Here is a 16366-nt window from a genome sequence, read left to right on the forward strand (position 1 = left end):
GCCGAACGAGTTTTCAGTTTTCAAAAAAGAAGGATAAAAACTGAAAATGAAATGCTTATCAAACGGCCCTAAACTAATTTCATTTAGGGATCCGACCATATGACTCACAAACAACTGAGACCGTCCTCTTTTCATATCAACAAACGCATAAATTCTTATATTTTCGAAAGCATCTGCAACCCAATATACAAACTAAATACAAACTCCAATAACACATATTCATCTGTGTTTTGCTTTGCAAACAGCCAAGGGGATAGCAACTAAAATAAATTCCCAGACCAACAACCTCTCAAAAACCAAGCTTGAAAGCACAAAAACAAAGCCTTCAATCTTTCTGTGGATAATGTCCACCAAGCGAAACAATTAACGAAGTAATCAACCAAAACCTGACGGACAAACCCAAAAACACAAAAACTTGATCTAGTATCGTTTCCCAAGAATGAGGCTGATGATCACAGACACCACAGCCACTCCCACGACTCCCACGATGAACTTAACGCTTGTCATTGGGGAAGCCTCAGCTGTATGTGTATGGATATCTGAAGATGATGAGGTTTGAGCAGGTGTTGCTTCTGACTTCTTCTTGCTCTTCCTTTTCGATGGAGTTGAAATGATTGATCCAATGTCCCTGGATTTCACTTCCAGTCCGGCTACACTGCCTCCGTCACCCTACAACACGATCATTTAAACATAAGTAAATTTAATTTCCCACTCGAATTCTTGTAAGTTAAAAGCCTTGTGCAAGCTGAAACCCTTTTCGTATGGTTTAATGTTTTCATTTCCCCCGAGTTGTTTTCGACAATTATGTCCAAAAACTTGACATCTACTGAGAGCTTAAGATTATGTAACTAGCGTATGCTGTTTTCGAAATTTCTACTGTGGTGGTAACTATAAAGTGAGTTGGAAACAGAAATAAACATACCCTTTCTGTTACTTTGGTATCTGCCAGCTGCACTTTCTGCTCAAGCTCTTTGACTTGCTTATCTAGAAGAGCGATTTCTTTATTCTTAGCTTCAAGTTCTTCAAGAGAATGCTTCAAAGATGCTTCTCGTTCCAGGTCCTTTTGAGAATCTGCTTCTTTCTGTTGAATAGGGAATTCAAACATGAACGTTTTCGCCGGCATTAAATTCCTTTTGTAGAGAATTGTCAGCGTACAGTTTAAGTAAAAGAAATCTTGAAAACTGATCGGTTCCTAACCTTTTCGGAAACGGTGGCATGAGCAAGTTGTAACTCGCTCTGGAGTTTTGTGACTTGTTCATTTAATAAATCTCTGTCATGGACCTTATGCGCATGATCGTCCAATTTTGAAGTCAACTCTGCCTCTCTTTCCGCTGCAGCCGCCTTAATGCTTTCAACCTACAATTCGTCTGAGTCAGAAAGAATATTCAAAAGATGAATGTGCCCCGTTCTTTGGCCGCCCAAGAGCTTATTTTTTTTTTTCATGGAAATTGATATTCTACCTCTTTTTGCAGTTGAGCTTCAGTTTTCACCAATTTCTCTTCAAGTTCCTTGAGAGAATTCTGCAACAAAGGTTTCTCAGCAACCTCAGCCTTGAGATTTTCAACCTCAGATTTTAAAGCAGCTTCTCCTGCTTTTTGTTCCTTGAGCTGTTCTTCAAGGTTGGATATCACTTGCTGGAGTTCCTTCTTAGTATTTTGATGCACTTCATTAAGCAGGCTGTTTTCATCCATAACTGAAGATATCTGTGGCAAACGAATGTAGCTTATAAGCATAAAGCAACAATATTTAGCCGCAAAATAATTATAAAAAGTTTTGGTGCAAACCTGAGATTGTAGTTTCTGCCCTTCAGAAGAATGCTGCTGCGTTAAATCTTCAATGGTCCTTTTTGCAGCCTGAAGTTGTTCAACTGTTTCATCCTTCTCAACAACGGCAGTGGAGTATTTTGCTTCAAGGTCACTTAGTTTGGACTCGTATGTAGACACATCCTCTGTAAGCTTTATATTTGCCTCAGCTAGTTTCCTGCTCTCTTCTTCAAAGTGAGCTGACTTGGTTTGCAGCTCCTCAACAAAACTCTCCAGATTGTTCAGCTTCGATAGACTCTCTTCTAGCTCTGCATTTCTGGTTTCAGAAACCGCAGATGTTTCTCGAACTTGCTCTTCATACAATTTTATTTGGCCTTCTAGGGCATTTAGCTTCTCCAGCAAGTCGTTAGCTTCCAAATCTCTCTGACTCAATCTTTCAATGGCTTCTTGCAACTTCGTCTCTGCTTCCACAATGCAGGCTTCGGAAGCAGAATGAAGGTCTAAGGCTCTCGAGTGCTTATCTGTTAATTCTTCAACACTGCTCTTGTGCAAAACAAGTTCTCTTGTAGTGGCTTCAGTTTCAGATAGAGCAGTATTCAACGATTCCTGCAATTCATCAATCTTGCATTTCAGCTGAACATTCTTCTCAACTAGCATTTCGTTTTCTGAGAAAAACTTAGAAGCTTTGTTTTCTGCTTCCAAGATCTGTTTTCTGAGTTCTTCATTGGTACTTTCGGAAGATGCCAATTTAGCCAAGCTGTTGTCCAGCTCTTCTTTCAACGATGCAGATTTCCCCGCTGCTTCAGCAACATGCTCTTCATAAATCTTCACCTGATCTTCAAGAATCTTTAGTTTCTCAAGCAGAGAATTTGCCTCGGCATCCCTGTTAGTGAAGCGCCCTATTTTTTCTTGAAGTTTGATCTCTGAATCCCTCACTAGGGTTTCATGTAGTGCTTCAAGCTCTGATTTCTTTGACATTGTTTCCTTTATTACTTTGCCTTGTTGCTCCAGTTGCTCCTCCGCAGATTTGAGTTTCTGTATGACCTCGCCTTCTCTGATTCCAGCAGTATTCAGATCATTTTCAATGCTTTCCAATTTCTCTTGAGTCATCTTCAATTCTTCTCTCAAGACCTCCACCAATTTTTCTGATTCGGAAAACTTCTCAGTAAAACTACTCGATGCATCCTCCAACCTTTTCTTCTCTTCTGTGGCAACATTCAAGGCTTCGAACAACTCCCTTCCCTTTTCGTTGGCTGCTTCCAGTTCAACTTCAATGCTAGATGTTCTCGCTTGGAATGCCTCGAGTTCAGAAGCAAGTTCAGATACCTTGTTAGAGTAATTCCCAGAATCTGCTTCTGCCTCCTGACATTTCTTTTCCAACGCAGTTATTTGTTCCTCGAGTTCTTGAATTCTGGACTTCTCTGTTTCAAGCATCAACTCCAGCTCGCTCACCTTTTTACCAGTAACCTCCACTTTGGTATGAGAAATTTGGACCAAATCTTCAAGTTCGAGGCTTCGCTGATGGTGTTCACTGGCCCGGCCCTCATGTTCGGCACATTTCTCGGAGGCAGTCTTCAGTTCCTCCTGAAGATCTGAATATTGCAAAGTTGACTGGTTTAACGCAGATTCCAGCTGGCCTGTCTTCTCTTGGTATTCTTGCACCTGACCAGTCAGCTGTTTCTTTTCTTCCTCGACCTTGCTCAATGCAGTATTGAGTGCAGATAATTTTTGAGAGAGTTCTTCCAGACCACTCTCAGTAATTCCTCGGTTCAGCTCTACCGCACTTACCTGTTGCTCAAGCTCTACATTCTTTTGTTCTACTGCTATAAAGAGCATCTCGAGCTCTCTCAGTTGTGACTTTGCCTCCTCCGCTGCTGCATTTGAAGCTTGAATAATTGCTTCAAGTTCAAGATTCTTGTCAGTAACAGTTGCAAAAGCAGTTCCTGATTCATTATGGAGCTCTTCCAGCGACTTCAACTTCTGTTCAAGCTCGGCATTGTTTGACAAAGATTGAGACAAAAGAGCATCTTTTTGACGAAAATTCTCTTCCGAAAGCTTCAATTTTCCTTCGAGATCACTGCACAGCTCCTTCATCAGCTGCACATTACCGGTGAGATCTGCCACAGCTGCTTCCAGACCTCCTTTTTCTTTGGTTACTATTGCCAAATTCTCCTGTGCAGCTACGGACTGTTCTTCATGAGTTTTTCGTGCAGCTTCAACTAATTCCTTGGCGCTCAATTCGTCCCGTAGCTTCAGCTTGATTTCTTCCAATTCAGAAACCTTTGCTTGAAGATCTTCTTTAGTTGACGAAAACAGATTTTCAAGAGCGGAAATATCTTCCTTCACTTGAGATTCCGAGGCCTTTTTCAAGCTCAATTCCTCACTCAGTTCATTTATCAGAGCTTCCTTAGCCGAGAGCTTCTCCTCCAGGTTCACGCCTTGAGACTTTGATAGAGCCAGCTCTTCTTGGACAGCAGAAAGCTCGGCAGCGGTAGAACTGAGTGCTTCTTTGACTTTTTCATCTTCGGCAATCTTTTCATACAGGCCCTTGAGTTCTCCTTGTATGGATGCCATCTGATCTTCCATCTCTTTCGCACTCAACCTTGTTGCTTCGAGCAGTTTCTCGAACTCCAAGGCCCTCTTTGTCTCAGATTCGGCATGTGAACCACTTTGCTTGTGCAGCTCCTCAAACTTTTGTACCTCGCAGGCAGAACTCTGCAGCTCTTGCTCCAATTCCTGCATCCTCTTTCTTGAGCTTTCAAGCTCCAGGTTGAGACCATCAAACGATTCCTTCACCCCGATCAGATCCTTGTGCTTTTCTTCTTGAGCTTGCAATGCCTCTTGCAAAACATTGAGCTGCGAACTGTATTTCTCCTCGGCTTCGGTGATTTGCTCTTGCAATTTCTTATGACTGAGTTCAAGCTCTTCATACTTCTTTCCACTTTCTCCCAGCTTCTTCTTCGTAAGCAAGACCTCATGCTTCAACTCAGAACTCTCTGATTCTGAATGCTTCAACGCACCAGCCAACCTTTCGATTTCAACCTCAAGGTCACTGACCTTCTCCCGTGCTTCTAGCAATTCTCTGCTCAAATTGCTCGAGCTTCTCTCAATAACAGATACCTTGTCGTCCTCTGCCAATGCTGTTTCAGCAGCATGAGAACCATCCTTCACATCTATCGATTCTCTCTCAACTTTTATGAACTCTCCATCAAATGTTGCTTCCTCCTCTTCTTTCTTTCCTTCTTTTTCTACCGGCAGCAATTCCCCATTCGATACCTACATCGAAAACAACATTCAGCATCCATTCAAATCATGCAAAATCAAATGATCCCACGAAAAGACTGAAACGTTCAGTTGCAAACTAATCCATGAATGACTACTGTAACTTAATTCCGATCACTTCAAACAAAACTAGCAAAGAGAAAGGCTTGAATCACAGAACGCAGATCGCGGTTACCTTGATCGCTTCGGCATTTGCAGTCTCGGCATTCTCTGCAACCTTCACCGGGGTTTCGGAGATCACTTGTGCTTCTTCCATATTTTACCCAGCTTTCACCTACTCCACTCTCCTCTGCGATTTCAGAACAAGAACAACTTCATCAGATACTTTAATGATATCAACTTATGAAAATAACACAGATTTTTCCAAAAAAAAAAAGATTCTTAATTCCTACACTTCATTTTTTCTGGAAAAATTATTTTACGTGAAGGCTTTGCAATCTTGCATGAAAAATAAACGCATGAGAAAGACAATTCGTAGCAGCAAGAAAAGCTTAGAGGGGCAATTATGTAATTTGGGTCACAGGAGACAAGTTGTGTGTCGGAAATAGACAAAAAAAAATCTGACGTGGAGCCCAAAACAGGGACCCACCCCCAACTCATACTAGTGGCCCATCAGCATCATGGCACAGAATTTTATTCTTTCGTGATGCTCTTTATTTATTATTTCTTAAGTAAAAAGTGTAAAAAGAAATTTTATAAATTAAATTAATTAATATAATAGAAAAAATTATTAAAGTTTTTCTTTTTATGTTTGATTCCACATTATTGGTAGGATATTGTAACGCTAAGTCCACAATTTCTTTTTAACATAGATAATATCGTTTGTTAAAAAAAAAATTCTAAAATTTAGACGCTCTTTCTTTCACTCTCTCATTGAAATTGAAGGCTTGGATTATGATTAATTAGTAATTAGTATCAAATAATAAAAACTTTAGTAACTCAAAGTTTCGCTTGCCAAAAACTTAGAAGATTAAAAATTTGTTTCCATTAAAAATGAATAATTGAGCTTAGGCAATGATGCAAGGTCTATCATCAATACATGGACCACTAACAAATCATGGGTTCCTGGCTTTTGGCCACATTCAAGGACATAATGACCTTGATAACGATAATGTTCAAGGTGATCATAACTCGTGCTAATAACACTACATAACTGTGTAATCGTGATAGTCCAAAGAGGAGAAATCAATAGGAAAACACTCAATTATCTTCAAGGTGAGATCAAAATCACATGCTGCCTGCCAATTTTTCTGTCACTTAAACTAGTGATGATCTCATGTGGAACGATTTAGTATGTGGGACCCAAAATTCTTCATCCAAAGAATATAATTTTGGGGTGTGCTATCCACACACCTCTTTTTACTTCTCCCACACCCCTTATTAATTTATATCCTTTGATCTTTCTCAATTCATCCGATCCAACGGCTGAAAATTAAAAGGGTGTGAGAGAAGTAAAAAAATGGTGTGTGGATATCACATCCCTATAATTTTTTACACTTCCGGGTACACAAAAATTCCAACCAATTTTGTAATTATGTTATGACAATTGATATACCGGACGGTATTGTGACAAAAGATTACTCCATTTTCAATGGGTTAAAAATGGAAAAATAAATTAGAAAAAAAGGGAAAAAAATTAAAAGGTGCACATCTTTGAATCCCTAGAGACATCTGGACCGTCCGTTGCTAATACACAAAAAGTGAGGCAAGCAGTGGGAGGTGGCCACAAGAGAGGATCTCCGCCGGATCCTCTTTGTGAGGATTTCAGAGATCCTTCAATCACATCCGTTCATCGTACATCATGCAGTCAATTTTTGTCAAGTACTGTTTATATTTAATTTTAAATAAAAAATTTATAATGATTTCTGACTGCACGATGTACAATGAACGAATCCGATTCTCAGGTGGCCACTAGCAAAGTTGGCAGTCCATCCTTTATATTTTTTGATGTATCTTTTTTATTTGAATCGACAGATCACAAACCCCATCTTTTCTAAATTTCCCTTCCAAAGTTATTACCAAAGAGAAAAATTAGAAAATAAAAAAAGATTCTTTCAAAGTTAAAGAGGAGGGGGGGCGGCATGACAGGTAGCTTGGCCATCATTTTCTTTCTTAAGTTTGTTTTTCCTACTTTAGAATTTTAATCACCATCTTTGGCTCCGTAATTACATAAAAAGGCATATCAATTATCTTCGACAAATGCAGAAAAATTAGGCGGCCACTAATTGAGGTGGATAATCAAGATCAACTTTCACATGATATAAACACATTTGTTTAGACTTGCTAGCTAAAATGTTTTTAGGTTTCAAAAGCACAAATATTTTCTGCAATAAGCATTAGTTATGTGTTCATCGTAAGAAACACTTCATTGCTTTTCCAAGATTCACTTGCATTTTTACAAAAAATTGGTTCCAAAAACATTTTCACAAAATATGCTTTCAACAATTTTAACAGCACTTCTAAACGAGTTCTAGAACATGAATATGGACAAAAAAGAATGGGTACTAGATCAATTAGGTATTCCTAATCAATCTAATTCTCGATTTTTCATGTACTTTTAAGGGCTTAAAAATAGAACTTGCAAATCAAAGCATACTAAATACACATGTGTCAACAAACGCATTAGACTATCTTCAAATAAGATGTCGAATGTGATGTGAAATGCGATGTGACTCATTTTATGTAAGTAAATTTGTCAAACATTTACATACATAGCATCATTTTATCCTTCTAACTATTACGACTATTTTTGTTGCTCAAATTCAATTATTCCATGTCGTTAATAAAAAATTGACTCCAAAATTAAAAAAAAAAATTCAATTAAGAGCTGGAATCCACTGCAACAGGACGTGCAAGTAAACCAACCTCAAATGTGTTAAATTTACCAATAAATTCATACTTCCTTAACCCTTTAATAGCGATTTAAACAGCTTTAACGACTAAAATCTCCACCTAACACCCCTAATTAAATAAAATTTAATTGATTTTATCATCAAAGTGAAGATATGAAGAAAATGGACCAGAAAAATGATCATCAAGGATCAGCAATCAGCAAATGGAACGTGAAGAATTATGATCGTCCTGATCGGTTTCTTTGATTCTTTCAAAGTATTTTTTCGATTCATAGATATTTTAAACTACTTTGATTTATTAGATACGGAATTCAAAGTCCGTCTTGACCAACTGACATAACCCGTCTGCAACTTCTTTCAAAGACTTCAAAGACACGAACTTTGACACCAGAAACAAATGAAAATTGAAATGCGCAATCCAATTCACATAAGAACCAAATTCTAAAACTTTACCCAAATCTAAACCAAACCCAGATTCCATCATCGCACAAGGATCAAAATTCGATGCTTAACCATTTAATCGAAACACCATAAGCAAAAGAAAGAAGAAAACATTCTGCATCATTCAGTAAAAGCAGAGCCAGTATGCATAAAATAAATACATAGCAAAAAAGGAATAAGTAGAGAGAGAGGTTGATGACTTGCCTGATAAAGTTTTGATTGGATTCTCCTTAGATTTCTGGGAAGCTTTTTTTGTTGTTTCTTCTCGAGACACGAAAACCAAATGGAGTGATTAGGATTTTGATGAAGGTGATGAGGATGATGAAGGTGAAAATACAAAATGAAAAGGCATATTTTTTTTTTTTTTTTGCCAAACAAAATGAAAAGCTAGATGAGTTGAGAGGGAGATTCCAACTATATACATATGAGTGCGGCGGCAGAGGGGTCCACCTACAGTGCCAGGCAATTAGACAGTAGAAGGAGAATTTTCAGTGTGTCTGGAACACGAGATGCATGTTATTATACAATTAAAAGAATTTTTTTTAAATGTTTCTCCAATTGTATAATAGCATGTAGTGTTTCGGCCTGTATTATGAGCCTATTGAAAAATCTGCTTTACTATGTTCCTCTTTATTTTTTTGTTATTTTTTTAATGTACGGATTCCAAAATAGTAAGTCTATTTTCATCTGTTCAATTCTGTAGGTTTGAAACCTGCTTCGAAATTCCATTGTTTTGTGTTGTGAATGTGTGATTGTATAAATATTGGTTGATTATATTTAGAATATTAGAAGATTTATTTCCTTTATATTAGATTGTAGGAGAAACTAGGTTTCTATTCTTAGTTTTTCTACTCCATTAATTAATTTTTTTTTAAATTTGAATCAAAGTCTTTCGGTTTTAATAAACGTCATTAATTATTCAAAAACAAAATATTTATATGTCAAGATAATAAAGTTTTATTTTTAAATATATTCAAAAACAAAATATTTTTTTAACATAAAATGTACCCATTGTTTTCTATATAAAATGTACCCACGTTTTTATGTAAATGTACCAATTTTTTTATATATAAAATGTAGCCAAATTTTATTATATAAATATACTCATTTTATAAAAACTAGTCTTTCTACACGCGCCTTGAAACTCCTTGAAACTAACAACAGCCTGCATGCGTCTCCAGCCATCGTCAATGAATAAGATCATCATCCATCTTGGTTGTACCTTCTTCTCTCCAATGACATCAGAAGTTTTTAATTTCTTATGCAGTTATATGAGTGCTATGCAACAGTTATATGGGTTGCAGCAATCAACTGAATTAGAACCGCTAAGTCTGCAACGTGGGTTCCTTCACGTTCGTGTTTCCATTTTTTTCTTTTTAGTTTATTTTTTATTTACTGTGCTTTCTGTGACAACCCGTCCCTAATTTTACGATTTTATTAATTTTAAAAGAGTGAATTCACGAAAATGCCCTTAGAGGCGAGGATGTTGACTTTCGTTGACCAATGTATTGTGAGATGTATGAAACATTCTTTTAGCATATCCTCATAGTGCTTGTCAATATGAACATGTAGACGCAAGCGGAATCGAAATCGGAGCTATGGTAAAAATTTTACGAAACTACGATCGTAAATGGCGTTTTAGTAATTTCATGTTTACGGGAGATAATTTGATTTTGTCTTTTTGGCCTTGGGCTGTGTACCACGTGGGGCCCACTCCCCATTCCTTCCATCTCTCCCGTGTTTCTAGAAGATAATGCTTTTTTGGAATAATTGTGTGTTCTGTTCATCTTTCAAAGAGGGGTTTATAAGATGTTACAATCCTATCAATAAGGAAAGAAATAATTTACATAAAAAAACATATTAAACTAAGAATCCCAAGATTACAGGAATATACCCAAAAATTCAACACTCCCCCTCAAATTGGTGCATATATGTCACACATGACCAACTTGTGTAGGAAACTTGAAAACTTATGACTTGAAACAGCCTTTGTGAGGATATCTGCCAACTGATCTTCCGTTCTTATTGCTAGTACATCAATTATCTTCCCTTCCAACTTTTCTTTGATGAAGAACCGGTCAACTTCAACATGCTTTGTTCTATCATGCTGTACTGGATTATGTGCAATGTCACATGCAACTTTATTATCACAAAACAATTTCATAGGCTGATCATGTTTTATACCCAAATCCCCTAGCAGAAGCTTAAGCCATAAAATTTCACAAATCCCTAAGGCCATACCTTTGTATTCAGCTTTTGCACTAGACCGGGCAACCACATTTTGTTTCTTACTCCTCCATGTAACCAAGTTACCTCCAACGAATGTAAAGTAACCTGATGTTGAGCGTCTTTCAACCACTGATCTTGCCCAATTTGCATCAGTATAACTTTCAACTCTAAGATGATTATTCTTTTTAAACAAAATTCCTTTGCCTGGGCTTCCCTTCAAATATCTCAAAATCTGCATCACTACATTCATATGGTGTTCTCCAAGATCATGCATGTATTGACTCACTACACTCAAGGCATATGCAAGGTCTGGTCTTGTGTGTGCCAAGTACATTAAACGGCCTACTAACCTTTGGTATCTCCCTTTGTCAACTAGTGGCTGACAAGCTAAGATAAGTAAATTCCAGAATTGCTTCTCGAGACCTCAATCCCTAGAAAATATTTTAAGGATCCAAGATCTTTCATCTCAAATTCTGTAGACAAGTATCCTTGCAAGGCCGCACGTTCTTCTAGATCATTCCCTGTTACAACCATATCATCTACATACACAATGAGTGTAGTAAGCTTCCCATTTTGTCTTTTCAAAAACAGAGTATGATCATAATTACTTTGTGTGTAACCAAATGCTCTTATAGATTTTGTGAATCTTCCAAACCATGCTCGAGGGGACTGCTTCAAACTATACAAGGATTTCTTCAAGCTGCATACCTTTCTTTTGTATTTATCTGGAGCACTACATCCTGGTGGAAGATCCATATAAATTTCTTCTGTCAAATCTCCACGCAAGAAGGCATTCTTTACATCAAATTGTTGTAAGGGCCAATTAAGATTCGTAGCCAAGGACAACAAAACACGAACTGTGTTGATCTTGGCCACACGGGCAAATGTATTTGTATAATCGATTCCATATTTTTTAGTGTACCCTTTTGCTACCAGTATTGCCTTGAAACGATCCACTCCCATCAGCTTTGTACTTGATAGTATAGACCCATTTGCATCTCATAGGTTTCTTACCAGCTAGCAAGTCTGTGATCTCCCAAGTAGCATTCTTTTTCAACGACTTCAATTCTTCATTCATTGTTGCTTGCCAATGTGGATCAGATACAGTAGATAATTGAAACACAAATGACTTATTTGATTCTGATAGGTGGCTGGTAGACATATAATTACCTAACGGGTAAAACACATTAGATTCTTGGTTGGGTCTATTCACCGGGTACCTAGTTTTGCATTTAGGGTCAGCTTCGTAGGTAAGTTTAGGAATACCTCGATTGACACGGTTAGGGAGACGATGTGGTGGTGGTGCATCTGGGATTGAAGACGATTGATTATGGTTATTGGGGTGGTGAGATCGACTGTGAGGTAGCTGGCGACAATGAGCTGTCCAATGGTGATGAGGCTGGAAGTAAGTTGTCCAACGGTGATGAAGGCAATGAATTTTCCAACGGTGTCGGTTCATCAACATTGTTTTCATGTGAATGATCACCACTCAACTCCAAGGCATTACCATTTAATTTCAAGTATTCACATCATTAGTTTCTTGTGAATCATTACCACTTGTTTCCAATACATCACCACTTAAGTCCAAATGATTCACATCATTATGTTTTTGTGAATCATCACCACTTAAACCCAAATGATTCACATCAGGAATAGTATAATCAAAAGTTTGAACTTATGTCTGATTCTCCCCCTGAAGTGCAGACTCAGAATGGGCAAAGTACATATCGTTTTCATGAAATGAAACATCCACCGTGATAAACAACTTTTGTGTCGGAGGATGATAGCAGCGATATCCTTTCTGATTAGAAGCATACCCCACAAACACACATCGTAAAGCTCGAGGTTCAAGCTTACTCCTCTGCTGTTTATGGAGATGAACGAAAGCCACACAGCCAAACACGTTAGGTGGAAGATTTAGAACTATAAGTGCATTAACATGTGAGGAAAGAGCCTGAAGAGGTGTCTGAAAATCAACTGATCGGGATGGAACACGATTAATGAGATACGCAGCCGAGGTGAGAGCTTCTCCCTAATAGGATAACGTGAGACGCCCCTCAAGTAAGGAAGCATGAACAACCTCCAGAAGATGACGGTTCTTGCGCTATGCAAATCCCATTTTATTGTGAAGTGTATAGACATGTAGTTTAATGAACAATACCATGATGATTAAAAAAGGCACGAAGTTTAGAGTTCACATACTCGCCACCATTATCACTCATGAGAACCTGTATTTGTGACTTATACTGTACTTGCACCATTTTGTGAAATTGCCGGAACAAATAAAAAACTTCACTTTTTGACTTCATCAAACAAACCCAAGTCATACGTGTGCAATCATCTATAAAAGTAACGAACCAATAAGCACCACTAAATGTAGCAATTTTATATGGTCCCCAAACATCAGAATGGATTATCATAAATGGAACATAACGTTTTATCAAACAGGACGGAAACGAAGTACGATGACTTTTAGCTAGTTCATAAACACCGCATTTAAAGCTAGAAACATCATTCTTAACAAATAGGCTAGGAAACAACCTCTGTAAATAACCAAAAGAAGCATGTCCAAGTCGACGATGCCACAACCAAGCCTTCGAAGCTTTATTCCGTTCCCCCTAAGATCCTTTGACAGTAAGAGCTTGAGTCAACATCTGGGTACTGTTCGATGTCATCTCCAAGTAGTAAAGCCTCCCTTTTCTGATACCATAACCAATCGTCTTGCAAGTCCGAATATCCTTAAAAACACAAAAAGAAGGCCAAAAAATAACAAGACAATGTAGGGCGACTGTTATTTGAGCAACATATAATAAATTATAATCAAGAGAAAGAACAACAAGTACGGTATCAAGATTAAAGGTATCTAAAAGGGAGACAGTGCCTTCCCCAATAATGGGGGCAGGATTACCATTGGCAACACTTACAACAACAGTTCTGGTGGATGGTTTTATGGTTGGTACCACGTCTAGAATCACAAGTCATATGTTCAGTAGCACCTGAATCAATTATCCATGTATTATTCATAACAGATGCAGAAACCTTTAAAGCTTTACCATCGTTGTTTGTATGTTCATAAGCTACCTTAGCTTTGACAATCAATGCACACGACTCATTACAGTGGGGATGATGAGTCCAACGTGTTATTGGTCTGCGTGAGTTGAGTGCAACGTCTGAGGTGATTGACAGGGCCAAGATCCCAAACCAACTAGGTCAACAATGTGAGACCCCTGGAAAACAAACAGTAGCCCAAAAAAAGACAATCTATTTTTTTCCCTTTTTTTCTTTTTTCCTTTTTTAGTTCTACTTTTTTCTTTTTTTTTCTTTTTCTTTTTTCCTTTTTCCTTTTTCCTTTCCTTACGCCTGATTCTTCCTTTTTCCTTTCCTTACGCCTGGGGACTTCCTTCGAAGCAAACTTCCTCCGAAACACGACAAAGAAAATTGCAAATAAAAAAAAAAGTTTTGCAGAACACGGGTTGGGCTGCAGATTGGTAAGATGCTTAGCAGTCATTTTGCGGGTCTCGTCTCCGGTGCAAATAGAATTGCAAACACAGGTGGTGGTTCTCAATCGGGATTTGCAGCAGTAATTTCTAGGTTTTGAACCTCGGTTTATGGCCACGTGATGCAACAATGAGTAGTGGTGGGTGGCTGTAACGATATGCTCGGTGAACTCGGGTCAGCAACGACGACGTCGCTTGCTGATCTGACGGTGTGCTGGTGGTTCTTGGTTATGCGCACAGCGCGCAACTTCTATGTTTTTTTTTCTAACCTAGGCTCTGGTGCCAAGAAGAGAATGCTCTTTTGGAATAATTATGTGTTCTATTCATCTCTCAATGAAGGGTTTATAAGATGTTACAATCCTATCAATAAGGAAATAAATAATTTACATAAAAAACATATTAAACTAAGAATCCCAAGATTACAGGAATATACACAAAAAGTCAACATTTCCCTCCTCGTGTCTTCTTTTTTGTCTTCCTCTCTTTTCCCTCACTCTCTCTTCTTCTCTCGAACACTCTTTCTCTCTTAACTCTCCCTCTCAAACTATCTTTTCTCTGTGAACCATGGGGAAGCTAAGACGAAACCACACCATCACAAATGCTCTTCCTCCTCCAATACTTCTCCTTCATGGACAACTCTCCATGTCGTATGTTCTCACAGTGAAACCCTCGGTTTCACTGATGTTATCGACAAACCATCACCACTGTAACCACCTGACCTTACTATCCCGGCGAGATTATAGCTTCCATAACCCGATCATCACCACTCATTTTGTGTGACTAGAGACAAGGGGTAGAGCCTTTAGCTCGCTCACCTCTCTCTCGTGTCTTTCCTCTGTAAATCTGGCCAAACCACTTCGGTGCCATGTTTTCTAGCAAGAATCTTGCCTTTGTGATGAATGTAGGGCTTCAACGATCCTAAATGATTCCCTTATAATGTTCTTAATGAGATTTAAGTTCATACGTGTGATTTCGTAGAGTTGCTGCATGAAAACACCTTGGGGGAAAGACTTCCCCAGATTTTTGAAAAAAAAAATGGAACTGTGGCCATCTAGGCATTTTTCAGACCAAATTCTCGACCAACCCTAACCACAATTGGGCTTCCAATAGGTATAGATCGATTCCCTACATTTCTAGCTTTAAGTTGGTTTTTGTATCATCGAATTTGGTTTAGAATCAAGCTCAAAATGAGCTCTTAAAGTCGAGGGAAAAACCTGCAAAAACTACAGGTATCGTGAAGAAGGCGCGTGGGAAGCCACAACGTGGTGGCACGTGGAGGAACCCGAGGTCCCTCTTTAGGTTTCTCGACGTGCCGAATCCGAATCCGTGTCCGTTTTTTGAAATTCGACAGTTTTAAAATAGTTCCTTTATTAGCCGTACTTTGTACAAAAATGTTTAATTATGTAAGTACATTATATTTATGTAAATGGTTTCATTTCTAAGTGAAATGCATCACAAAGATCTTCGTTGCCCGCGAGGCGAGTTCGACTCGACGACATGATTTGTGAGTGGGTCTTTTCTTTGATATATACATATATATGTTTAGTTTCCATATATACATCTAATAATGAATTTTCTATATGACTGCTGTAATTAAATTAACATTTATAGGAAATGACGTAACGATGAGAATTATGAAATCACTATAAATCTTACGGGATGCCTTAATTAAATTTAAGGCTATGAATAATATTATGTTGACTAGAATGATTGGGTCACTGTGGCATGACTATATTTATGTTAGGGCAAAAGACTGTTTACTACCCTCATGTTTCGTGGTTTTCAACATTTAGTACATCAATTTTTTTTCATCCCAAAGTCATACCTAAAGTGTAAATTTTGGGACAGTCTCATACATTTGTTAGTCAAACTGTTAAGTTTTCAGTTAAGTGATGACGTGGTGCCCATGTGGATAATGACTGGGCGGCACATGTCATCCACATGGAAATTAAAAATAAATTATTTATAAAATAAATTTAATAAATTTAAATAATTTATAAATAAAATAAATAAATAAATAAATAACCCCTTCTTCCCCAAATCCCACTCGTGCCCACCCTCCCTTTATCCACCCCTTCGTCTTCCCCACCCTCTACCCCCTACCCACCGACACCCTTCATTTCCCTGATACCCACACAGCAGAACCCATTTCATCCCCCAATTTTATCAAGACACCCAACACCCAATTTTATCAAGCTCCGCCATTTCCGACACCAATCTCCCCACGCGCACCTGAACCCTCCGGTGTTTGAGTCCGACGGCGCCAACCTCTCCCTCCCTCCTCTTCCCCCGTCGTCCGCTC

General features: G+C 38.2%; 1 protein-coding gene across 2 annotated transcripts; it reads right to left on the reverse strand.

The window, feature by feature from the left end:
* Positions 1–128: 128 nt before the first annotated feature.
* Positions 129–8731, reverse strand: LOC103421269 (COP1-interactive protein 1-like). 2 transcript variants are annotated; one of them, XM_029108120.2, is made up of 7 exons: positions 8543–8731; positions 5221–5334; positions 1785–5039; positions 1461–1703; positions 1198–1356; positions 923–1081; positions 129–669 (listed from the first exon to the last, which is right to left on the reverse strand). In XM_029108120.2, exons 2-7 carry the CDS (start codon positions 5299–5301, stop codon positions 421–423), a joined length of 4146 nt encoding a protein of 1381 aa, XP_028963953.2. In that variant the 5' UTR covers positions 5302–5334; positions 8543–8731; the 3' UTR covers positions 129–420. The 2 variants fall into 2 exon arrangements, with proteins under 2 accessions (XP_028963953.2, XP_070661510.1); XM_070805409.1 differs by lacking the exon at positions 8543–8731 and adding an exon at positions 5438–5478.
* Between the last annotated feature and the right edge of the window lie 7635 nt (positions 8732–16366).

This window comes from Malus domestica, chromosome 09 (assembly GCF_042453785.1).
Source record: "Malus domestica chromosome 09, GDT2T_hap1".
Lineage (NCBI taxonomy): Eukaryota > Viridiplantae > Streptophyta > Magnoliopsida > Rosales > Rosaceae > Malus > Malus domestica.